We start from the raw sequence: 25437 nt of genomic DNA, 5'->3' as shown, positions 1-25437 counted from the left end.
TTGTTGTGCTTACCTTTACTCATACCTTTGTACTAACTTTTTTGTCCTTTCGGTGCTCAAGCAAAGCTCAGTAAAAGAGCAAAGAAGAATAAGCCGGTCGAAGAGCCGGTCGTGACTGAGCCGGAGGTTTCAGCTCAAGAGCCGCCAGTTGCCTCTGCTCCTGAAACCACCGCTCCAACCAACAAGCCAATCGCAGAGACTTCTGCTAATCCAGAGACCTCCAGCCCAGCTCAGCCGGCCGATGACCCGGACGTGGTAATCACCCGGACAGAGTTTGTTGAGCCAGGGAGACCCACTGCGCTGGCCAAGTGCTCCGCCAAGGAAGAGTTGCTAGAGCGCCGCCGGGCCAATCTGGACCTCACCAACTATGCTAACTTGAGCATCGGGGAGATCGTCTCCGGCTATGTCAGTCAGGTGCACAAGTGCCGGGATTTGGAGATCGACATGGTGAATCAGATACAGCAGAAGTCTGAGGTACCACTCAATTGCTTACTGCATAGTTATCTTTACCATACTCTAGCCCCAAGTCTACTACTTATGATAGAATATGTTGTAGACTTAAGTTCCGGCTTACTTCCATGAACCGGTAATTTGTAGATAGAAACTTTCGACATGCATTAGCCCCCAAGTGCCAAGTGTCTTTGCTTGGAAAGTGCTTGGGACTTTAAAATTGCATAATAATTATTCATACTATAACCCGGAAATTGTGCAGGCTGCTTGCAAGAAGTTTGAAGCTGATATCTCTGATCTGAAGAGCCGCCTGAAGACTCAGGAAACTGAGACTCGGAAGGCCAATGCCAAATTTGAATCCAGCATTGCTGCTCAAGAGACGCTGAAGAAGAAATTTGAAGCTGAGAGGAAAACTTGGGCCGAAGAAAAGGCCGCTCTTGTAAGCCGGGCCGAACAGGCAGAGAAGGCTCTGACGGAGAGAACCGCCGAGCTCTCCGGCTTAAAGCGCCACGTGTCACAGATGGTCGCCGCAATCTTTGGTAAGTCATTCCGCCGGCTCTTGACAAGTTCATAGTTTTTATGTCTCATAACTCCCATCATTGCCAGCGGCTTATCTTACTTTGTTAAACAGGTCCAAGAAGCGCCAACCTCAATCAAAATGTGCTGACCAAGCTGAAGGCCGTGTACACCCTGGTGGAGCAACTCTACACCGGGTCACAGCGTGCTTTGGCTGTGGTGGCCCTATCCAACGAGGTTCCGACTCATCTGGCGGAAGTGCTTCGCCGGCTTGCCGTTCTTCCTCAGCGTGTCCAAGAGCTGCGACGGGCCTTTGCAAGAGCCGGAGCCATAGCTGCTCTGAGCCGGGCCAAGGCTTTCCTTCCAGAGCTAGACCCGGCGGACATCGCACTTGGTTACCCCAGTTTGAAGGAAGACGGCACCCCCTTAGACCAAACAGACTTTGCAGCTTGTGTGAAGATCGTGCGCCCGGTGGCCACCCTGATTGGGAACGACACTGATCTGACCAAGTACCAGCCGGGCTACGATGCAGAGAATCAGAGGATCCCTACTCCACGTTACGAAGCCGTCAGCTTGGTCCCGCCGACTCGTAAGCACACTTTTGCCCCAGACATTAACCCGGCCGGGTTAATTGACGAGGAGGCTCAATTCGAAGCTTTGAGCGGCATTGACTGGAACGTCAACCTTCCAGGTCATGGGAACAGCCGGAGGAGCGGAGAGGGATGAGCCGGAAGCTTCCACTCGACAAGCATCTTAACTTGTAGGCGGCTCATGACTACATCTGAAAACAATGCCTCATCTTTTGGACTCGGGGAGTCTTGTAATAGAGTAGGATCAACATTTTAACTTTGTCGTGCCATCGTGCACGTGTTAAATGCTTAAGTCCATTGAAGTTGCATCCTTATATTCTTCCGGGTCATAATTGATCATTCATTTTCCTTAAGCTCAAATAGCTGTCTTTAACTATCCTGCATAGAAAAACAAATCACAAGACTCTAGGCGGCTTACCGCACTGAGAATCATAGTCTCATATATATAACCCGGAATATGAATCTAAGTTACGAAAGACTGGTCCTCAATTATGTCCTTGATATAACCGTAATAACATACTTACAGGCCTTCAAGTACACTTCCGGTTTATATAACCCGGATAATAAGGTTGGTACCTCAACTCCGGTTTTACCAGTCTTGACAACACTGATTGTGTGCGACTAGCACTGTGAATCAAAGTTAAGCCGGCGGGGTGAGAACCGCCGCGCACACTATTGAGACAATCAGAAGAACCCGTTGTAAATCAGAAAACTTAGGGGCTTCCGGTTTGAATACGACCAGAGACCCGTCCCAAAGGGGTTATGCTAAGGTTCGAATGCGATCATATAGCTCCCAGTGGGTTTGGCGATGCCAATCAAGAGGGTACCGACAGCTATGTTCTCTTTGGTTCGAATACGACCCATGTTTGAACAGGAAGCCCCCAAATGATCTTAAAAGTTGTTTAACGACGCTGATTCGAATACGATCCACGTCGGTTCCCAAAGGGGGTTAAGCTATGATTCAAATATGATCAAGAAAACTCTCTGATGAGCTCGGCAGTGTGCCAATCAAGTGGGTATCAACAGCTATGTTCTCTTTGGTTCGAATACGACCCATGTTTGAACAGGAAGCCCCCAGGTGATCATAATGTTAATGGCTAGATTCGAATACGATCGTAAGCCGGATCCACCTCCAAGTGACCATGTAATGCTGCAATGGAAATAACACATGTACCTTTGGAGGAGAAAAGGACAGAGGTCCTACTTTATTGCTTATCATAATATATACATGGCTTATAGAAATATGTACATTACGAGAGCCGGCGGCTCAAGTGTAATAAGGCCGAAGCTGAGCTATGTTCCACGGCCGACGGGTCTCTTCCTCCGACTTGCGTGAATCTTTGTGCTCCCGAATGTCGATGAGGTAGTATGAACCGTTGTGCAAATTCTTGCTGACCACAAAGGGCCCTTCCCAAGGCGGGGATAGTTTGTGTGCATCTGTTTGATCCTGAATGAGCCGGAGCACCAGATCACCTTCCTGAAAGACCCGGGACTTAACCCGGCGACTGTGATAACGGCGCAGGTCTTGTTGGTAAATCGCTGAGCGAGCTGCTGCCACATCACGCTGTTCGTCCAACAAATCAAGAGCATCTTGGCGCGCCTGTTCATTATCCGCCTCAACATAAGCCGCCACTCGGGGCGAGTCATGACGGATGTCACTGGGGAGGACTACTTCCGCTCCATAGACCATGAAGAAGGGCGTGTAACCCGTAGACCTGTTAGGAGTAGTATTGATGCTCCATAATACGGAGGGTAGCTCCTCCACCCAACAACCCGGCGTCCGTTGCAAAGGGACTAAAAGCCGGGGCTTAATGCCCTTCAAGATCTCCTGATTAGCTCTCTCAGCTTGACCATTGGATTGAGGATGAGCCACTGATGAAACATCAAGTTGAATATGCTCTCGCTGACAAAACTCCTCCATAGCGCCCTTAGATAGATTGGTGCCATTGTCAGTTATGATGCTGTGCGGAAAGCCAAAGCGAAATATCACCCTTTTCATGAACTGAACCGCCGTGGCTGCGTCGCACTTACTAACTGGCTCTGCCTCAACCCACTTTGTGAACTTGTCAACTGCCACCAAGAGGTGGGTCTTTTTATCCTTGGACCTTTTAAAAGGCCCAACCATATCAAGCCCCCAGACCGCAAATGGCCAAGTGATTGGTATCATCCTCAGCTCCTGAGCCGGCACATGAGCCCGTCGCGAGAACCTTTGGCAACCATCACATTTACTGACCAAGTCCTCCGCATCAGCATGAGCCGTCAGCCAGTAAAAACCATGACGAAAAGCCTTGGCCACAAGGGATTTTGAGCCGGCATGATGGCCACAATCCCCTTCATGAATCTCACGCAAGATCTCTTGACCTTCCTCAGGGGAGACACAACGCTGGAACGCCCCCGTAACACTGCGGCGATGCAACTCACCATTGATAACAACCATTGACTTAGACCGCCGGGTTATTTGTCTGGCCAAAGTTTCATCCTCAGGCAAATCCCCCCGGGTCATGTAAGCCAGATAGGGCACTGTCCAGTCCGGGATGATGTGGAGAGCCGCCACCAATTGTGCCTCCGGGTCAGGGACAGCCAAGTCTTCCTCTGTAGGCAACTTAACACAAGGGTTATGCAAGACGTCTAGGAAAGTATTAGGCGGCACCGGCTTTCGCTGAGAGCCCAGCCGGCTTAAAGCATCAGCCGCCTCGTTCTTCCTGCGATCGATGTGCTCTACTTGGTAACCCTGAAAGTGCCCAGCAATGGCATCAACTTCACGGCGATAAGCCGCCATGAGAGGGTCCTTGGAATCCCACTTGCCTGATACTTGTTGAGCCACTAAGTCTGAGTCGCCGAAGCACCTTACCCGGCTCAAGCTCATCTCCTTAGCCATCCGAAGACCATGGAGCAAGGCCTCATATTCAGCCGCATTGTTAGTGCAAGGAAACATCAACCGTAGCACATAACGAAACTTGTCACCTTTAGGGGAAGCCAATACAACTCCAGCCCCCGAGCCCTCCAATTGCCTGGACCCGTCGAAGTGAATAGTCCAATACGTATTATCCGGCTTTTCCTCAGGCACTTGTAGCTCTGTCCAATCGTTGATGAAATCCACCAAAGCTTGAGATTTAACCGCAGTGCATGGCATGTATTTTAGACCATGAGGCCCAAGTTCTATAGCCCACTTAGCCACTCTCCCTGTAGCTTCTCTGTTTTGGATGATATCTCCAAGAGGGGCAGAACTAACCACAGTGATAGGGTGACCCTGAAAATAGTGCTTTAGCTTCCGGCTCGCCATGAATACGCCATAAACAAGCTTCTGCCAATGTGGATACCGCTGTTTAGACTCTATGAGCACTTCGCTGACGTAATAAACCGGCCACTGAACCGGGTGCTCGTTACCCTCTTCCTTGCGCTCCACCACCACAGCCACACTGACGGCTCGTGTGTTAGCAGCTACATACAGCAATAAAGGCTCCTTGTCAACCGGAGCAGCAAGGACTGGGGGCTCTGCCAGCTGTCTCTTCAAATCCTCAAAAGCAGTATTAGCAGCATCATTCCAGACAAAGTCATCAGTTTTCTTCATCAACTGGTACAATGGCATGGCCTTCTCACCCAAACGGCTTATAAACCGGCTTAAAGCAGTGATACGACCCGCCAGGCGCTGGACGTCGTTTATACACGCCGGCTTAGCCAAAGAGGTGATTGTCTTGATCTTCTCCGGGTTAGCTTCAATGCCTCTGTTAGAAACCAAGAAACCCAAGAGCTTGCCTGCAGGAACACCAAAAACACACTTGGCCGGGTTAAGCATCATCTTGTAGACCCGGAGATTATCAAAGGTTTCCCTTAGGTCATCTATCAAGGTTTCCTTCTCCCTGGACTTAACCACGATATCATCCACATAGGCATGAACATTGCGCCCAATCTGGTTGTGAAGACAGTTCTGCACACAACGCTGATAAGTCGCCTGTGCACTCTTGAGTCCAAAAGGCATAGACACATAGCAGAAGGCTCCAAAGGGAGTGATGAACGCCGTCTTCTCCTGGTCCTTAACTGGCATTTTAATCTGATGGTATCCAGAATAAGCATCCAAGAAACTTAAGCGCTCGCAACCCGCCGTAGCATCAATGATTTGATCAATACGGGGAAGAGCAAAAGGATCAGCCGGACATGCCTTGTTTAAGTCCGTGTAGTCCACACACATCCGCCAGGTGCCATTCCTCTTGAGCACGAGCACCGGGTTAGCTAACCACTCTGGGTGAAAGACTTCAACAATAAACCCGGCCGCCAAGAGCCGGGCCACCTCTTCACCAATGGCTTTCCGCCTCTCTTCATTAAACCGCCGAAGGAATTGCCTGACCGGCTTAAATTTCGAATCAACATTGAGAGTGTGCTCAGCGAGTTCTCTAGGTACACCTGGCATGTCAGAAGGTTTCCATGCAAAAATGTCCCTATTCTCACGGATGAACTCGATGAGCGCGCTTTCCTATTTTGGATCCAGATTGGCACTGATGCTAAACTGCTGAGATGAATCACCTGGAACGAAATCAACAAGTTTAGTCTCATCAGCCGACTTAAATTTCATTGCCGGCTCATGCTCCGTAGTCGGCTTTTTCAGAGAGGTCATATCTGTTGGGTCAACATTGTCCTTGTAAAATTTCAACTTCTCTGTTGCACAAACAGATTCTGCATAAGCTGCATCGCCTTCCTCACACTCCAAGGCCACCTTCCGGCTGCCGTGAACCGTAATGGTCCCATTGTGACCCGGCATCTTGAGCTGTAAATACACGTAACACGGCCGTGCCATGAACTTGGCGTAAGCCGGCCGCCCAATATGGCATGGTACAGACTTCTTATCTTGACCACCTCAAAGGTCAATTTTTCCACCCTGTAGTTGTACTCGTCTCCAAAGGCCACTTCCAACTCGATCTTGCCCACTGGATAAGCCGACTTACCAGGCACCACGCCATGGAAAACAGTATTGGACTGGCTGAGGTTCTTATCAATCAATCCCATACGACGGAAAGTCTCATAATAGAGGATGTTGATGCTGCTGCCTCCGTCCATGAGCACCTTAGTGAACTTATATCCTCCCACCTGAGGAGCCACCACCAGGGCCAAGTGACCCGGATTATCAACCCGGGGAGGGTGATCCTCCCTACTCCACACGATAGGCTGCTCAGACCATCTTAAATAGCGTGGAACCGCCGGCTCAACAGCATTCACAGCCCTCTTATGAAGCTTCTGATCTCGCTTGCACAGACTGGTGGTAAATACGTGATACTGTCCACCGTTAAGCTGCTTTGGGTTGGTCTGATAACCCCCCTGCTGCTGTTGATGACCCTGGCCAGACTGCTGATTAAAGCCCCCTTGACCGTTCTGAGGATTAGAATTTGAGCTGCCACCCGGGCCATGAAAACCGCCAGCGCCTGAGCCGCCGCCCGGGCCATGGTTGCCATTAAAGGCATTGGAATTCTTAAAGGCTTTCATGATTGCGCAATCCTTCCATAGATGAGTAGCTGGCTTCTCCCTAGAGCCATGCCTTGGACAAGGCTCATTCAACAGCTGCTCCAGCATCGGGGCTGACCCGCCGGCTCGGGGAGGTGGCCTCCCCTTGCATCGTTGGTTATTCCCCTGTGAGCTGGCGTTGGCCACGAACTCTAGGCTGCCGTCGGCCTTACGCTTGCCACCTCCTTGGTTCCCCGGGTTATGCTGAGGACCCTTGCCATTGTCGTTCTTCTTTCCCTTCCCTATCCTTTCATCATCTGAAGCGGGGTCCTTGGTACTATCAGAATCGGCGTACTTGACAAGAGCCGCCATCAGCGTACCCATATCATTGCAGTCACGCTTGAGCCGCCCGAGTTTCATCTTCAGGGGCACGAAGCGACAATTCTGTTCCAACATTAAGACTGCAGAGCCGGCATCCATCTTATCAGATGAATGTATTATCTCCTTGACCCGGCGAACCCAATGTGTCGTAGACTCACCCTCCTGCTGTTTACAGTTAGTCAAATCCACAATTGACATCGACTGCCTACAGGTATCTTTGAAGTTTTGGATGAACCGGGCTTTCAGCTCAGCCCAAGACCCGATGGAATTTGGTGGTAGCCCTTTCAACCAAGTGCGGGCAGTCCCATCTAACATCATGGTGAAGTACTTGGCCATTGCCGCTTCGCTGACCTCCAGCAATTCCATGGCCATCTCATAACTCTCGATCCAAGCTCCGGGCTGTAAATCAGCCGTGTAATTAGGCACTTTCCTAGGCCCTTTGAAGTCCTTGGGTAGACGTTCATTGCGGAGAGCCAGCACTAAACAAGGGACACCTCCAGTTCTTGTAGGGATACCCACGTCGACGGAAGTCGTCGGATAAGCCGGGGGTGTCTGGTAAGCCGTTAACTGAGGCACCTGCTCCGCCTCTTGTCGCACTCTGTCTTGGTCTGATGCGTGAAAGGCTCCGTTATGAGCCGGGCCATGGCCAGGGGGCAAGTCATGGCGTCGGACATTACTTGAGCCGGTCGCCGAAGCCATGTGTCTGCTGTAACTCGGACTCCGGCCTGGATGAGGGGTTGAGTGGATCCTGTCCCGGCTGTAAGAATACGCCTCTTGCTGCGCCAGCGCTGTCTAAAGGAGTTCTCTGACCCGACGGGTTTCAACAGCCGTTGGAGAGTCACCGTCAATTGGGAGAGCCGCCAGCCGTGCTGCTGCGGCGACCATGTTCTCCAGCGGGTTAGCATAATGACCCGGTGGTATTGGTATGTACTGAGGCGGGGCTGGGTTCCCCCGGGGAGGCCCCATCACTTGTGGCTGAACAGGGGTCCCAGACCCGGGCACTATGACCCCCGGCGGGTTACTAGACCCTGCACCTGGCGTGTTGAAGAGGTTTCGAGGATCGTAGACCGGAGGGAGTCGAGATTGGGCCTTTTGATGCCTCCTTCTCATGACCTCATTGGACGCGTTCTGATCCATCGTGAGCCGGAAGGACTGCGCCTGAATCAGCTGAGTCTGGGCGTCGAGAGCCGCCCTCTCCGCAGCCATCCTGATCCCTTCCGCTGCCAGATCCTCCTTGGCTTTCACTAGATCTAACTTTAACTGCGCCACCTCCGCGTCATGCTGAGCTTGATCCGCCGGGTCAACCGTGGCAGTCAACAGGGCCTTCATCTTGTCCGTGAGATCCATCAGCACCTGGGCCGGCGAGGGCACCGGATTTCCTGACCCGGCCGCAGGGTTTTGAACAGGCTGTGCACCGGCCATGAAGATTCCAACCCGGCTCGGTGGCTCAAAAGGGTCCGGAATACTGTCACCATCGGAACAGCCCCTGAGCCTGCCATCTTGAAGTTGATACAACGAGTTTGACTCATCTGTGGACGACTCGCCGTCAGAGCCGGCGGCTGTCTCATCACCAGATCCAGATCCATCAGAGATCCCTCCATGGACACATCCCACAAAAGCATGCTTCAAGGCAGGCAGGGCCCGGACGGGTCGTGCGCGCTGAGCCGTCTCGATGAGATCGGCGCAGAGATCCGGCTCAGGGCCCGGTTCACCAATCTTGCCAATGAAGACATGAATTACGCCGAAGAGGACCCGGTACCCGTACTCAATTGAGCCGGCGTCGGGGCCCCAGTCGGCATCGTCGATGTAGAGTTTGCCGCGACGACTCTTGGTCATCCGGCCCACAGCGTATCCCTTGAGCCCTTCGAAGCTGCCCTTCAAGAACTCAAATCCACCGTGCGCCAGCCCCACGGTGGGCGCCAACTGTCGTGGAATTGTCACAGCAGATGTCCATGAGCTAGGACTTACTCGTGGAGCCATCGCAGCTAGGAAGCTTGAAGGGGTTAAACGGGACAAGGAACACGAGGGTTATACTGGTTCGGCCCCTTACGGTGAAGGTAAAAGCCTACGTCCAGTTGAGGTGGTATTGATTAGGTTTCGATAACCAGGGAGCTTAACTGCTATGTCTAGCTCTCGGCCAGATCTTTCTTGTCCCTGAACCGCCGCCGGGTCGTCCCTTTATATAAAGAGGTTGACGCCCAGCGGCTCTCAGAGTCCCGGCCGGCTCATAAGAGTGTTCGGCTCGGACTCTCGACTATCCTTGCCTTACACTACAAGTTCTACCATAATGACGGTTGTAACTACGGGCCGTAAACCATCTCCGGGTCTTAAGCCCATCTTTGGCCCACCGTCTTCACGCTTGGCGCCGGGCTTCTGGCGATGACTATTATGAGTAATCCGGCCCCTCCGGGCGGGTGACTCTAAGGTTTATATCCTCAACACGTATCGATGCTTAAGTCTGCCCGAATGATGTTAGCAATTGCCACGTTTTATGAAATCTGGCAAATGGAAGCCAAAAACTGCATTCCTTAATGGATTTCTTAAAGAAGAGTTGTATATGATGCAACCAGAAGGTTTTGTCAATCCTAAAGGTGCTAACAAAATATGCAAGCTCCAGTGATCCATCTATGGACTGGTGCAAGCATCTCGGAGTTGGAAGATACGCTTTGATATGTTGATCAAAGCATATAGTTTTATACAGACTTATGGTGAAGCCTGTATTTACAAGAAAGTGAGTGGGAGCACTACAACCTTTCTGATAAGTATATGTGAATGACATATTGTTGATCGGAAATGATGTAGAATTTTCTGGAAAGCATAAAGGAGTGTTTGAAAGGAGTTTTTCAAAGAAAGACCTCGGTGAAGCTGCTTACATATTAAGCATCAAGATCTATAGAGATAGATCAAGACGCTTGATAAGTTTTATCAATGAGTACATACCTTGACAAGATTTTGAAGTAGTTCAAAATGGAACAATCAAAGAAGGAGTTCTTGCCTGTATTGCAAGGTGTGAAGTTGAGTAAAGACTCAAAACCCGACCACGACAGAAAATAGAAAGAGAATGAAAAGTCATTCCCTATGCCTCAGTCATAGGTTCTATGAAGTATGCTATGCTATGTACCAGACCTATTGTGTACCTCACCATGAGTTTGGCAAGAGGGTACAATAGTGATCCAGGAGTGGATCACTGGACAACGGTCAAAATTATCCTTAGTAGAATAAGGATATGTTTCTCGATTATGGAGGTGACAAAAAGTTCGTCGTAAAGGGTTACATCAATGCAAGCTTTGACACTGATCCGGATGACTCTAAGTCTCAATCTGGATACATATTGAAAGTGGGAGCAATTAGCTAGAGTAGCTCCGTGCATAGCATTGTAGACATAGAAATTTGCAAAATACATATGGATCTGAATGTGGCAGACCCATTGACTAAACTTCTCTCACAAGCAAAACATGATCACACCTTAGTACTCTTTGGGTGTTAATCACATGGCTATGTGAACTATATTATTGACTCTAGTAAACCCTTTGGGTGTTGGTCACATGGCGATGTGAACTATGGGTGTTAATCACATGGTGATGTGAACTATTGGTGTTAATCACATGGTGATGTGATCTAAATTATTGACTCTAGTGCAAGTGGGATACTGAAGGAAATATGCCCTAGAGGCAATAATAAAGTTATTATTTATTTCCTTATTTCATGATAAATGTTTATGATTCATGCTAGAATTGTATTAACCGGAAACTTAGTACATGTGTGAATACATAGACAAAACATAAGTGTCCCTAGTATGCCTCTACTTGACTAGCTCGTTTATCAAAGATGGTTATGTTTCCTAACCATAGACATGTGTTTTCATTTGATGAACGGGATCACATCATTAGGAGAATGATGTGATGGACAAGACCCATCCGTTAGCTTAGCATTATGATCGTTACAATTTCATTGCTACTGCTTTCTTCATGACTTATACATGTTCCTCGGACTATGAGATTATGCAACTCCCGAATACCGGAGGAACACCTTGTGTTCTATCAAACATCACAACGTAACTGTGTGATTATAAAGATGCTCTACAGGTGTCTCCGATGGTGTTTGTTGGGTTGGCATAGATCGAGATCAGGATTTGTCACTCCGTGTTTCGGAGAGGTATCTCTGGGCCCTCTCGGTAATGCACATCACTATAAGCCTTGCAAGCAATGTGACTAATGAGTTAGTTGCGGGATGATGCATTACAGAACGAGTAAAGAGACTTGCCGGTAACGAGATTGAACTAGGCATTGAGATACCGACGATCGAATCTCGGGCAAGTAACATACCGATGACAAAGGGAACAACGTATGTTGTTATGCGGTTTGACCGATAAAGATCTTCGTAGAATATGTGGGAGCCAATATGAGATTCCAGGTTCCGCTATTGGTTATTGACCGGAGATGAGTCTCGATCATGTCTACATAGTTCTCGAACCCGTAGGGTCCGCACGCTTAAAGTTTGATGACGATCGGTATTATGAGTTTATATGTTTTGATGTAACGAAGGTTGTTCGGAGTCCCGGATGAGACCACGGACATGACGAGGAGTCTAGGAATGGCCGAGACATAAAGATTCATATATAGGACGATAGTATTTGGACACCAGAAGTGTTCTGGGGGTACCGGGTACGTATCAGGTCACCGGAAAGGGGTTCCGGGCACCCCCGGCCAAGATTTGGGCCTTATTGGGTCTAGGGCGGGACAGACCAGCCCCTAGTGGGCTGGGGCGCCCCATATATGGCCGAATAGGGTGGGGGAAAGGAAAGGGAGAGGAGAGAAAGGAAGGGGGCAATTCGGCCTCCCCTTTCCTTCTCTCCCCCCTCCTCTTTCCTTCTCCCTCCGGAAAACATGGAAAGGGGGAGGTCGAATAGGATTAGGCCCCAAGTAGGATTCCTCCTACTTGGGGCGCGCCTCCTGCTGCTCCCTCCCCCTCCCACCTATATATATGTGGGGAGGGCACCGCTAGAACACACAATAGACAATCTCTTAGCCGTGTGCGGTGCCCCCCTCCACAGTTACACACCTCGGTCATATCGTCGTAGTGGTTAGGCGAAGCCTTGCGCCGGTAACTTCATCATCACCGTCGCCACGCCGTCGTGCTGACGAAACTCTCCCTCGGCCTCAACTGGATCAAGAGTACGAGGGACGTCATCGAGCTGAACGTGTGCTGAACATGGAGGTGCCGTACGTTCGGTCCTAGGATCGGTCGGATCATGAAGACGCACGACTACATCAACCGTGTTGATAAAACGCTTCCGCTTTCGGTCTACGAGGGTACGTAGACAACACTCTCCCCTCTCGTTGCTATGCATCACCTAGATAGATCTTGCGTGATCGTAGGAAAATTTTGTAATTACTGCGTTCCCCAACAGCCATTCCCATCTACACGTTGACTCAACCCTCGGTAGTCATATACACATCTCCCTTGTAACCCTCTCGCACGAGGAACTCCACCATGAATACAAAATAGAAGCAGGATGCAGTGTATTACCTCAAATACAAGGTGATGGTGTCCTGAATTAGGGGATGCTAACCTAGCCGGCCCATGCTCCTCGGATTGAGCCGGTGGGCCCTCGTTCTTCTCAAGATGGACTCCGGAAGCCGCACGCTGAGGACAAGATCAAGACCATAACCACCGAAGACTTATCGTGTACTCCAAGACTTCTCTCACCGCCTCTACGCCCAGATACCGACCTTGTAACTCTTGATACCCTACCTGGTGTGTATACAAGCCAAGGGGTTTAGCCTGTAGAGGGGACTTTAACGCAATCTCATTCACCTAGCCCTAGAGTTAGAACACATCTCACGGTCTCTAGGTAGATCAACTCTATACTTATACATCCCCATCAATATAAACAAAGAGCAGGACGTAGGGTTTTACCTCCATCAAGAGGGCCCGAACCTGGGTAAACATCGTCTCCTTGTTTCTGTTACCATATGTTCGAGATCCACAGCTCAGGACCCCCTACCCCGAGGTCTACCGGTTTTTACACCAACACAAGGGCCCGAACCTAGGTACCCCCTTGTGTAATCTCCCCTCGGCTACCTCCGTCCGCATTAGCCATCCTACTAAGTACTTGATACGTCTCCATCGTATATACTTTTCCTAACGTTTTTGCTCTTGTTTTGGACTCTATTTTGCATTATTTGAATGAAACTAACCCGGACTGACGTTGTTTTCAGTAGAACTACCAAGGTGTTGTTTTGCGCAGAAATAAAAGCTCGGAATTGGACAAAACTTTTTGGAGAATTATTTTGGAATAAATGGAGATTTATGGAACTAAGACCCACTGGAGGGGCCAGCTTCCCACAAGGCACCAGGGCGCGCCACCTCCCTCTGGCACGCCCTGGTGGGTAGTGGGGCCCATGAGGCTTCGCTGACCCTAATTCCAACTCTATAAATTCACATTTTTGGAGAAAAATAGGAGAGGAAGTTTCATCGAGTTCCGTGTGGAGCACGGTGATGGCGTGACCGCTGGCGTGCAGCGCCGCGGCAAGCCGGAGCATGGGGATCATGTGGCCAAGGTAGGGCAGCGGGAAAAGGACCACGCGACGCCGGACAACATCGCATGGCGCCATTGCCCGTGTGAGCCATGGGAATAGCAGCATGGGATTTGAGAACGTCGGCTTATTTTGCTAGGAATGGACAAGAACACATGTTAGGTGTACCCGGGAAGATGAAAAAGAAATATAGTACCCCTCTGTATTTTCTAAAAAAACGGCCACCTAGCTTTAAATTAATGAAGACTTTACAATTAACAAAACAACGCAAGACCCCAACAAAAACAAAAACCAAGGAAAAGAGCGATAAGATACAAAAGTGGTAGGCAACAATAACACCAAAGCACTGAAGACGGCAGGCAAACATCGAGTAAAAACTACAACACCATGTGATTCCTATGGTCGAGATCAGCGCTAATCATATCCATCACCGAAAGGCGCCCCCGCCCCCTCACCCTGTCTCGAAGGGCGCAGCATCGTCGGATGATGAAGACACTCACTCGTGTTGCCGCATCATTGAAAGTTTTCCATGTTGTCGAAAAAAATTAGGCCCGGGGTTTGCTTCATTCCTGGCTCCGCCACTGTTCATGGAGGCATTGTATTGGAGCTGACTTGATCATCAGAGCCCGTGGTAGCTTGTCCATCGTTGCTTCGGAGTGAGATCTGTGGACATCGGCTTGAGGCAGAGGGTATCGATGTGCAGCGGTGACAGTGGATTTTCTGGCTGGGCTAGCAATCTTTGTGTGAGATGTTGGTGGCCACGATCCCATCTGCAAGTACGCAAGAGGCAACGTCGGCCTAATACGTCATGGTATGGCGGTTCTTCGCTCGGGTGCGTGGGCGTCGACGTGGTCCTGTGCTGCTAGGTGATTGCCAAGACAGGATCGGGAATTTTGGATCTTCAGATCCAACAACAATGACAAGTTTGTTTTGCTATCTGATTCTGCCACCACAGATAAGGACGTCGGAGCATGAGGATGGTATGAGACTGTCGGAGCATCCCGAGTTTGGATTTGACAGTGTCAGTGACCTTCCTCCTTGGATCTTCGTTGCAAAGTGAGACGGCAACCTTTGCTGTTCAGAGTTGTCGGTGGTGACTGACTCTTATAGTGGCTTGACTGTCTGCTTGTACGAGCATGGTTTTTATTTGCGTGGCACCTCACGTCAAGACCGTGCTATGTATGTAGCTGCTGGGATCGTGGAAAGCGGTGGCGACATCACAGCTGATGTCAAGAGATGGTTGGTGCAGATATGGTTGCTGTTGTAGATTGTAGATCATTATTTTGATTGCTTCAGAGTTTTTTCTTTTTATTCCACCAAGGCATAGCTTCGGTTTTGTTTGACTTTGCTAGTTGTTGGTGTATTTTTTATGCGTGTGAGTTGGTATTAACTGTGTGCATCCTAGTTATGCAGAGGCCAGGTGTGTATTCATTCTGTTGTATCCTCTTGATGTTCATTTTGAGTTAATAAAATTCATCCATTGTCGAAAAACTTAGGCTAAAAGCCTACAACCAAACATACCCGTCGTTCCAGCTTTCGGTGTATTTCAACATAAAAGTAGACAACAAGTAGGGGATTAAACACACAGAAAACAAAAAAAATTTTCTTTGATACATGTTAATCGTCGCTGGTTTAGTATATAGCTTTGTTATGGATATAGGAGGGGGCCTCAGCAGCCGTTGGATCTACGGTTTTCGTTCCCCCGGTTGCATCCTGATCGCTGAAGTTATACTGAACCGGCATGTCGCCATTCTTCAGAGGTGCTGTTGCAGAAGATTCAGAAGGTTCAGGGCCGGGCACACTCGCCATGTTCCTCAACCAGGTCCTCGTGCGCGCTGTCCCCGTCACCTCATCCTCCGCCCCGTCGCCGCCGTTCCTCCTCCGCCAGGTCTCCTTCTCCGCCGCAGTTCCATCCCTCGACCTCGACATCCTCTGCTGCAGGCTGTCCCGCCGCCACCGTCTCGCGTGCCTCCCCCAGTCCCCAGCCGACGCCCTCGTGGTCTACCAGGTCTCGCTCAACTGCTTCGCTTTCGTTCCGTCCTTGGCGAAGAGACGTGACCCGTGGGTTCCGATCATTGCAGAGATGCCAGTCCCACGCGGCCGCCGAGGTGGCCTCCGAGATCGCGGCTGCCTTCACGGGCGCCTCGGTGAGCGTGTCCCTCACCTGCTCGACGTTTTGATGCTACGAGTAATTGCTGGCTAATTTTGCGTCCTCCGTTGTAAGGTTGGCGAGGAGGAGGAGGTGGTCTGTTCAGGCTCGCTGGTTGCAAAAGCGGTTGAGTGTGGACTTCGATGTCTGATGCTTGAGCGTGGGTGGAGCTTTGTCGGTGAGAGCATATACGTCCAGTCGACGTTTGCTGTGATCGAGGAGAGAACTGATCTGTGCGCGTTGAATGTGGTATGGTGATTTCACCCTGTTCACGTAGCGCTGCATTGCTGCATGTTGGTGTATATATAAATGCCATGCCTATAATCTCCATATGCGTACATGATTGTGCATGGTGCTAAATTGATCGATTCAAGCCTTATCCAGAAATGGGTGGAAAACGGTTATGCAAAGTACATAACCAAACCTCAGGCAGTAGTCATCATTGTTTGGTCTGTACAGAAGCCAACTGCATTGCCTAAGCTTGGTTTGAGCAAGCTTGATGCAGTCCGAATTAAATCAACTTTGTTGTACCAAGATCAACCTGTATATTGCTGGGACACATGAGTTATCAGTTAACTTCAGAACTTAAGTGCCGTCTTTGCAACTCAAGTGTTCATCCCTTCGTTAGTATCATGTGTACATCCTGTTGTCATGACCAACTCGTGAACCTCTCATTAAGCATTTCCGGTTGAGCATCAGAATGTGAGCGCACTAACATACTTCTGTTATTCGAGCATGAGCCCACTATGGTTCATATAAAGTATAGGCAATGTTTGACCTTCTGCTACCAAAGATGGTAATTATTTCACTCAACAGGACAAGTACTCCATCTTACAATGTAGAAAACCAGAGACTGTAGTGTTACATAAACTGTTTTCTCTCTCGAATTTGTTTTCTGTTGTTTCTTGTAAACGAGCTATTAATCCATATGAGCCTTTGATATTATTATGGTTTTGTAGCTTACCATCTTTGGTTGTCGAATTGGTACAGGAAGTCAGATCTGGACTAAATGATGATTATGAGTTTGTTGTCTCACCTGATGCATTTCGGTTCACTGCACTTAAGGTATTCTTCATTGTTCATTGGGCACCTTACAGAAGAAACTAGCTAAGTTAATTATTATGTATTTCTGCTAGATCTCAGATGTTGCTAGTTCCAGTGTGATAGAAACGTTTCAACAGATTAAGGAAGTAAGTTTGGATGGTTGTAACCTCCAGACAGCTTGTGCAATTCTTCCAACATTACAGGAAGGCCATGTGATTGGTAAGCTAGAGTTTTCGTATTACTTGCTACATCATCTCACATTCTTCTCAAATCTTAAGATATTTGTTTTCCTTTCATAGGTTTTAGCGAATTACCTCCTTCAGGGCAGATCTTGGACAGCTTTACAGAGCTTTGCTCAGTTAAGGTGATATATTTGGCATTTCCTACTATCTCAATATTATTATTTTTATTTAGTAAGCTTAACCTCCGGAGTATTTCCTGCATTTAACATTTTTTCTCATTTCACAAATTTTGCATTTTGCAGCATGGTGTGGAGACGAACTACAGTTATCATGCAGCAGTCAAACTGACACGCGGAGCTTCCTGTGAGAAGCAATGGTTATGATTTTTTAAATATAATTGTACACTCAGTGCTGTTACAGTTGTTATTAATATGTTGATCATTATCATTTATCAGTTCCATGTCAAACATGCATCTGATGTTCTGCTTTAATTACTTTTATCCAACTTATGTAGGTTGCCTTCTCCATTTGTCCTCCAAGGTCCGGGGCTTCAGCCTTCCCCAAAATCTGTTAGAGCATCAAAGGCAATGTCTTCCATGCGGTCCTTTATAGAATCGTTGAAAGGTGATGGTTGTTCTGTTGTCTGTTGTAAATATCCTTTACTAACTGTGAATTGGCATACATGCTTCTAGTTGTTGTAATCAGGGGTTGCTGTAAACCATGTTTCTCGGTGTTGTATGAGAGTTATGCAAGGCGTGTAGATATATGGCTTACCATTTAAGCATAAAAGACATATGATATCTACAGGAGAATCATAGGTCTGGTCCCTTAGGATGTGTGTTCAGGTCCTATGTCGGATCATACTATTATTGTTGTTTATCTTTACTCAATGACTCTGGGGACAAGTTTTTGTAGAATGCAAGAAATAATAACTATGTTGGATCATGCCTGACGTTTGCTTCTTATTTTAGCTTGGAATTGCTTTGGTCAGAGTCAACTAGTAATTAAGGTAATCAACTGACCTTTCAAGTAAATAATGCTGTTGTCATTCAACTCGTCATATCGTTTTCCTTATCTTCACATCATTACTATAAAATGGTACAAAAATGCATGTTAATTTTTTTTGTAGATATCGCTGTTCATGCAAGCAAATCACTTGTATTGATAAATCACTGTTATCCATTTTAAAATGATTTTTTCATTTTGAACTATGCGAACCTTTATCTGCCAGCACGTAATTATACAAATTGGGCATAGTAGGTCTCTGTTGTTTTTACGGTGGGCTCCTACGTTGCAGGAACAATTAGTAGTTAACTGCACGGCGACTCTGCCTACTTGGGACAAAGCCACAAGTAAACTGGCAATGCACACTGCAAGAACCGAAAATTCAGAGGATCTTCGTTTAGTTCATCCAAGTTCTGTGACCAAAGACCAATCATTGGCTTTAGGTACGTTTTGTCAAACAAACTTGTTTGCTCATATGGCTGAAATATTGATTCATCACATGTTTTTACTAAATGCATACGTATTTTCTACTATCACAAGACTTCCGGACCCCAAAACCAGCTGTCTTTTCCTCTTCGGCTGCCAAATTCTGCAATACCAAAGTTGAGATAGCTCAGTCTCTGGATGATGCTGGCACTGGCGATGACACACATTCCATCAAGCATGGTTGTCAATCACAGTCTGTTGTCTTAACCAGTTCATTCAAATGTAAGATTAGATTTCTCTTCTTTTTATTTGTTGTCACTTTTCATCGTTAGGAAATGCAAACAAATAATTCAGGTTACTAAATCATGTTGTTCCTAATAGGTGATTATGCTAATTAAGTTTTATCTACATAATTCATTTAATTATTACGGTCTCATTTCCTTCACAGTTCAACTGACAGTGACTGTGGTTCTTCTGTATTAAAATATCTTCTGCAGCGCAAATAACATTATTGAAGCCTTCATTCGGCAGAAGTAAACGAGCAGATAAAAACAAAACGTGGTTTTCTTCTGGTAAATATAATTACATCTGCAAATTTGTATTTGTTGATCGTCCATAGTCAATTCATTTTCTTAATTAGCAGATTCCTTTCACTAGAAAAACAGACTACAATTTCCCTTTGTGCTATTTTTTGCATCAGAACAATCTGATGCTGATAGTTCAAACAGATCGAGTGAAACTAGCCTACCAAAATCATCACTTGGAAATTTCCCTAAAGCAAGCCATGCTAATCCTGTTGATTCATCAAGTGCAAGTCTTCTGAAGCAAGTCATTCAGGTATGCCTTACCCAAAAGAATATCCATACCTTCGATCTAGTGTGCTTGGATCATAGTTACTGGATTCGCTCCAACCATAGTCGAACTCTGATCTGGATCAGGATTCGGGTTCGTTCCCGGTTCATTGTCAGATTCGGTAACAGGACCCACGGTGGTTCGAAGCCACATCTGTGGGGCGTCTAGGATTTGTAGCAGCGCCTCCCCACGCTAAGGCATGTTGCCATTGTGTCGCAAGTTGGAGCCGCGTGATTAGTAGCTACATCGCTGGGGTGTCTTAAGATTCGCTGACAATTAATTTCCCCTAAAGATGTTATTTCGTTTTTTCCTTCTATATAAGGTTTCTGTGTCAAATTGTGAACCAGGGTTGTTTTGTTAGGCAACCAACAATAAACCAAATATTTTTTCCAACGCCTCCCTATCTACCCAACTTTCAGGTCCATTACAAATCAGGTTATTTATCGTTCATGCCAGCTATTTTTGTTCTGCCAATCTTTGACCCTAATAATTCTCTTACGTCATCTGATTGTATATTTTCCCACTATATGGACTTCTTCTTTTTGTATAACTATATATTATAATAAAGAAATTTATCTTACATTACCTAAAGTTCCACATGGTGTTATTTATGTCAAATAACCCTGATTCAAACGTGGATTGGTACCAATGTGCTTTATTATTTATGGAACTTGAATTTTGAATATCCCATCATCCTTGCAGACTTCTGGAAATCCTAAAAGGAAGCATGCAGAGATTCTAGAAAACAATGGTGAAGGAGGAACTGTAAAAGGTATTACCAATCAGGGGACCCTTCCACACATATCAATTGTACTAACACGTACAGGATCTAATCATCCATATTTCCTCTGCAGTGCACCAAAAGGATTGTTCTGAAAAGAGGAACTTGGATGCGAGGAAGATATGTCATATGTCAATGCCCTTTATTTATTTTTCTCATATTATTTGCTATGTGAGAGAATGCTGTTAATTCTATCAAATAAGAAGTTTCATAAAAGAAGTAGAATATATTGTTTGCATGAGTAAATTTGGATCTTGTCGATACTATATGGGAATGAAAGCATCTTAAGGTGAGATATCTCGTACTCCCTCCGTCCCAAAATAAGTGTCTCAACTTTGTACTAGGTTTAGTACAAAGTTGTACTAAGCTTGGGACACTTATTTTGGGACAGAGGGAGTACTTCATATAAAAGAATAAAGGTGCAACTGAACTGATTAAAAATTGCTCAATGGGGAAGGGACACCAAGCCACTGAGTTTTTGTCTTAGTATTATTGTTTTGTTTAGTATGTACACGCAGTGGGAAATTCGGAGTTTGTAGATAGCTTATGTACTACTATGCAGCGAAAATATGCAGCTATATGTACATGTAACATCTTCAAGATTTTTGCGGGTAATTGGATGATGTGGCTGCATAAAAAAAAGGTGCTGGCCTGGGATTGACAAAGGAAAATACTTATTTTCATCAGTTCTACAAAGTACCATTTGAATGGAAGCTGTTATCTTAGGAATTCAAGGAATTTGTCATTCTTTCTGCTTGACATTGCACATGCAATAGTTTGTGGATTACAAACGTACCTGAATATTTATAGTTGAACTTGAACACAGTATAGTCTTAGTTGCCATTTCAGTAGTGCTAACTCAGATATTGTTGTGTTCACAGTAAAGATTATGCGCCTAATGTCCCGCAAGACATATCATCAGTGCTAGATATTCAGAAGGATGTGCTTAGAACAAAAGTAAAACCGACAAAATCAAAGTCTATGGTTGGCAAGAATGAGATAACTGCTGCAACAAAATCGAAAAGAAAGCCAGAAGTTGTCAAAGACGAGCTAACCAAAACGGTGAGTTGCCTAATTTTCTTTTATCGATGATAATCTCTGCAAACTGTTTAGTTATGTATGAGGTGATTTCAACAGTGAAGTTGTAGTTTGGCATTTTTTTTTCAGGCAATAGATCATCAAAAGGATGTTACTAAAAAGGTGACGAAGGCAAAGTCAGTAATTGTTAAGGATGAGTTAACTTCAACAACAAAGACAAAAACAAAGCCAGATGTTGACAAGGACGAGTTAACTGCAAAGGTGTCTGTCATTTATTTGTGCTTGAAAGAGGGCAAGCTAGATTTATATATACTGCTTTTGGTACTAACTTAATAAATTAATAACTTGACATAAAATGCTTTCAGGTGATAGATCATCATAAGCGAGGTGAGTTGCGTCTGCTTACAGTTGCTGATCTGAAGTGCTTTCTCAGTGCAAAAAAGGCAAAAGTTGGAGGTTCAAAGGAAGTGCTTATCCAAAGAGCATCTGAACTCCTTTCTTGACATAGGTATTTCTGTTAACACCAAGTACTTCTAGCGTAAAATGTGCAGTAGTGTGTTTGCAACATGGTGTTTCTGTATATTCAATCCAGTTCCTCTACTCTGTGCTTATAATTCTAGTCTGTCTTTATGATATTCGAAGTACTCTTGAGAAAACAGGGTGTTATTAAAACTTAAAATTTTCTTTTGTCGCCATCTAGGACAGTACAACTTATGGGAGCTACACGCTACACATAGTCGCCTGCACCAACCATGGAAACCGGGTTTCGCCCTACATTCTCGCTGGTGCCACAACCGACCATGGCTAGTAAATCACAGATAATATCTGAATGACAATAAGACAATTGTTGCTCCTCTAGGGTAAAAAAATTGTACTTGATCAAGATAATGGTTTTCCTTGGACCAGTTCAAGTATTTACATAATAGGTAGAATTGTTGATATCATGGTGATGTTGCATATGTGTTGGTTAAGATCGAGGGCCTATTTCTGAGGTCGCTAGTTGCTGGTGCTCATCACTCTCCAGCACATGTGGGATTACGATAGAGAGATGCAAACAAAGACACTACTGGGCATGGTGGACCATGTGAATGTTTACTCGATATACCAGTGAGATTTTGCACTTGCTAGTTTCGGTGTCTTTGCCGAGATTCCAGACAACCATCAGAACATGCATCTCGAGTTTGGCAACTTGGCCCCATCCTTGATGAAATAACTTTGTGGCAGCAAGCAGGAGCGGTGAAAATGGAGGTTTTTGTCAGGAGTTAGTGGTTTAGGCGTTTAGGAGGGGGTGTGAATTTTTGAGGCGTTGTATGCAACGACTCAAAACTTCTTCCAAATTATTTGCTGCCTAATATAAAATATGGAATGTCTTTGGCGCACTCTCGATTTTTTTTTGTTATATTGGTCTAAAGCCCATGCGACTTCAACACAAAAGGCATTTGATTTGGGGAGCTAGAGATCGATGCTACTGGCAACTAGCGTTGATTTTCCATCATAATTACGGTTCTACCAAAAAATGTTGAAGGATCATGGTAACTGATTGGTTACGATCCTACTCAATTAAGGCCCTGTTTGGAATGGCTCCGCTCCCGGAGTGGGCGGAGCTGTAGTCGAAAATCAGGGAGCTGCACTTTCCTCGCTTCGCAGATTCCTGGAGTGGGTGGATTGCCGAACAGGGCCTAAGTTCCTCCTACATTTCTAATTGCCACACCATAGCTCTCCAAAAAAACAGTAGCGCGTTCCCTTTGCATTTGGTTTTTGAACTGAAGTTCTAAAACTATAATTTGAACTGTTGTCCTGTTGCGAACTGCATAGAAAACCTGTCGTGCATTTTCAACTAACAATTGTAATGCGAAATATCCTATCTTTTGCAGAATGAGGTATGATTGCAATTAGCCACCGATCCAATTCAAGTCATGAATTTGGCAACCAGGAAACTGTATGAAGAGCACTCGCGTGCTGCAAGGAGCCTCACGCGCGTCAGGAAGCCCATCATCATGTCTCATCTCACCATATACTCCGGCACACAATCTCAACTTCGTACACACAGAGTACTCCCGCACTGATCTCATGCCTGCAATGTCCAACAGTTTTGATACGCACTATCTTGAGAAATTAGTGTTGGATAAGTGCCCCCAACAACCATATATACTAGTGTAGTGTGTGTGTGTGTGTGTGTGTATGTGATCATGGTGTTCCCGTTCTGAATCTTAAGATTGATATTGCTACATCAGAACGTGTTATAAATGTAAGAATAGGAGGCATCGGGATAAAAGCTTGATCAAATCACTTCCATACTCCCGTACACTGGGTTATTTTCTTTTGGCAAATACGCAAAGATTGCGCTTTCATTGATAGAAGGAGTAGAGAACCAATTACAGGAGGAGGCGGCTGGGAATCACCAGCACGAACACGAGAGCGGCGTGAGATGATTCTCAGAGCAGGTGGGAATGGGGTTGCTCAGCCCCAACTTAGTCTACAAACTAGTATTAGTATATTACAGGTAATACGCAGGCCCTTCCAATGGCGCCGGCGCGTGCCCAAGTGGACGCTTCTTCTTTGATGGCGGAGACCAGCTGGGAGACGGATGGTGTCTGATTGTTGAAGATGGCCTCTTTCCTGTGCTTCCAGAGGCACCAGGCGCAGAGCATAGAGGTTGAGGCAAAGCCCTTCTGAAGAGTTGCCGGCGTCGCTGAGTATGAAGACCGCCACCATTCCCTGAAGCCAGAAGTAGGACTGGGAGGGGGCGTAGTGGAGCGGCACCAAGACAGGACCTCGTGCCATACCTGTCGCGAGAAAGAGCAGCCCGCAAGCAGGTGCTCCATGCACTCCGGCACCTGGTCACAGAGCACGCACATATCGGCATGAGGCAGTCCGCCGCGCGCCAAGCGATCCGCTGTCCAGCATCTACCCAAGAGGGGTATACTGGGTTATTATGTGTGGATGAGGTGTGGTTTGAATTACATGTGCCGTTTGAAATACTAGATGGAACGAGCTTGGCCGTAGCTGCACACCCTAACATTGCATTGTTTATTTACCATATATATAGCATAATTATCTGAACTATGATTAGCAGCTAGGTCTGCTAGATAAGCTCCCTGACGATGCAGTGCATGTATAAATTATACTGGGTAAGCTGCACATTACTGACACAAAAGAGTTCATTTCTCTCTGTCATTCGCAAATTCTTCTCGAACACTTGGTCCCTCAGGTGTTTTTGAATTTTTGTCCCTCAGGTGTTTGAAAATAAGGAATAAGTCCTTTAATTAGACTTCACTTTTGAAGCATACATTAAGCTATTTTTCTGATTATACACCAATACTACTATGATTTTGCCGTATACTTTGTATTGATTGACCAGGCTGACTGAGTACACAGAGTACTCCCACACCGATCTCATGCCTGCAATGTCCACCAGTTCTGATACACAGTATCTCGAGAAACTATTGCTGGATAAGTTTCCCCAACAACCACATATACTGGAGTAGTATATACATGCGAGCACATTGTTTCTGTTCTGATATTTTAAGATTGAAAACACTAGCTTGATGCTCACCCTGATCTAACATTTCTACTGTGCTAGCTAGAAGATGGCAAAAACAAATGGATCAAGGATGTTACATGAGAGAAGGACCTCAAGGTGTCAAAAATGTTAAGAATAGGAGGCATCGGAATCAAGGCTAGATCAAATCGCTTCCATACTCTCATACACTGGGTTTTCACGTGTGGGTGAGGTGTGTTTTGAATTACATACATCAACCAGAGGACTAGATGGAGCTTACTCACTTGTAGCTAGCCATCGGATTGTTTCATTACCATTTGTGGCATTATTGTCTCGACTGTGATTAGCAGGTAGGTCTGCCAGATATGCTACTTGCTTATCCAGTGCGTTCTCACAAAAGCTCCTGTATACTGGACCATGATCTGGACCTGCTGTACAACTTACATCTGAATCAATTGCAGCCAACACATAAGAATCGTTTCTATTTCCTCTTATATTTGGAAAGCTGCACATTACTGGCACAAAAGAGTTGATTCTTTCTCTGTCGTT

At 46.4% G+C, this 25437-nt stretch overlaps 1 protein-coding gene across 11 annotated transcripts; it reads left to right on the top strand.

The window, feature by feature from the left end:
- Positions 1 to 15635: 15635 nt before the first annotated feature.
- On the top strand, positions 15636 to 25208 carry LOC109735336 (uncharacterized). Of its 11 annotated transcripts, none has more exons than XR_012189154.1 (20): positions 15636 to 15917; positions 15991 to 16056; positions 16134 to 16307; positions 17049 to 17123; positions 17195 to 17321; positions 17402 to 17466; positions 17587 to 17660; positions 17799 to 17908; positions 18256 to 18293; positions 18582 to 18732; positions 18830 to 18997; positions 19213 to 19287; positions 19416 to 19552; positions 20270 to 20339; positions 20422 to 20469; positions 21229 to 21410; positions 21516 to 21647; positions 21752 to 21894; positions 23261 to 23437; positions 24974 to 25201. XR_012189154.1 is itself a non-coding variant. In XM_073504137.1 (19 exons), exons 1-18 carry the CDS (start codon positions 15651 to 15653, stop codon positions 21887 to 21889), a joined length of 2097 nt encoding a protein of 698 aa, XP_073360238.1. In that variant the 5' UTR covers positions 15636 to 15650; the 3' UTR covers positions 21890 to 21894; positions 24970 to 25208. The 11 variants fall into 11 exon arrangements, 4 of the variants coding, with proteins under 4 accessions (XP_073360238.1, XP_073360236.1, XP_073360237.1 ...); XR_012189153.1 differs by having other exon boundaries at positions 24970 to 25137; XR_012189156.1 differs by lacking the exon at positions 24974 to 25201 and adding an exon at positions 22092 to 22246 and having other exon boundaries at positions 23261 to 23380.
- Positions 25209 to 25437: the final 229 nt, after the last annotated feature.

The sequence above is a fragment of the Aegilops tauschii genome, chromosome 7 (genome assembly GCF_002575655.3).
Source record: "Aegilops tauschii subsp. strangulata cultivar AL8/78 chromosome 7, Aet v6.0, whole genome shotgun sequence".
Taxonomy (NCBI): Eukaryota; Viridiplantae; Streptophyta; class Magnoliopsida; order Poales; family Poaceae; genus Aegilops; species Aegilops tauschii.
This window is presented reverse-complemented; position numbering and strand designations above follow the sequence as displayed.

Excerpts from the sequence above, each read along its gene's own strand:
- LOC109735336 (XM_073504137.1), top strand. The coding sequence starts at position 15,651 with ATGTCGCCATTCTTCAGAGGTGCTGTTGCAGAAGATTCAGAAGGTTCA. Across the intron at positions 17,909-18,255 it reads CTTTATAGAATCGTTGAAAG|CTTGGAATTGCTTTGGTCAG; the intron begins GTGATGGTTGTT and ends TTCTTATTTTAG. Across the intron at positions 20,340-20,421 it reads TGAAGGAGGAACTGTAAAAG|TGCACCAAAAGGATTGTTCT; the intron begins GTATTACCAATC and ends TTTCCTCTGCAG.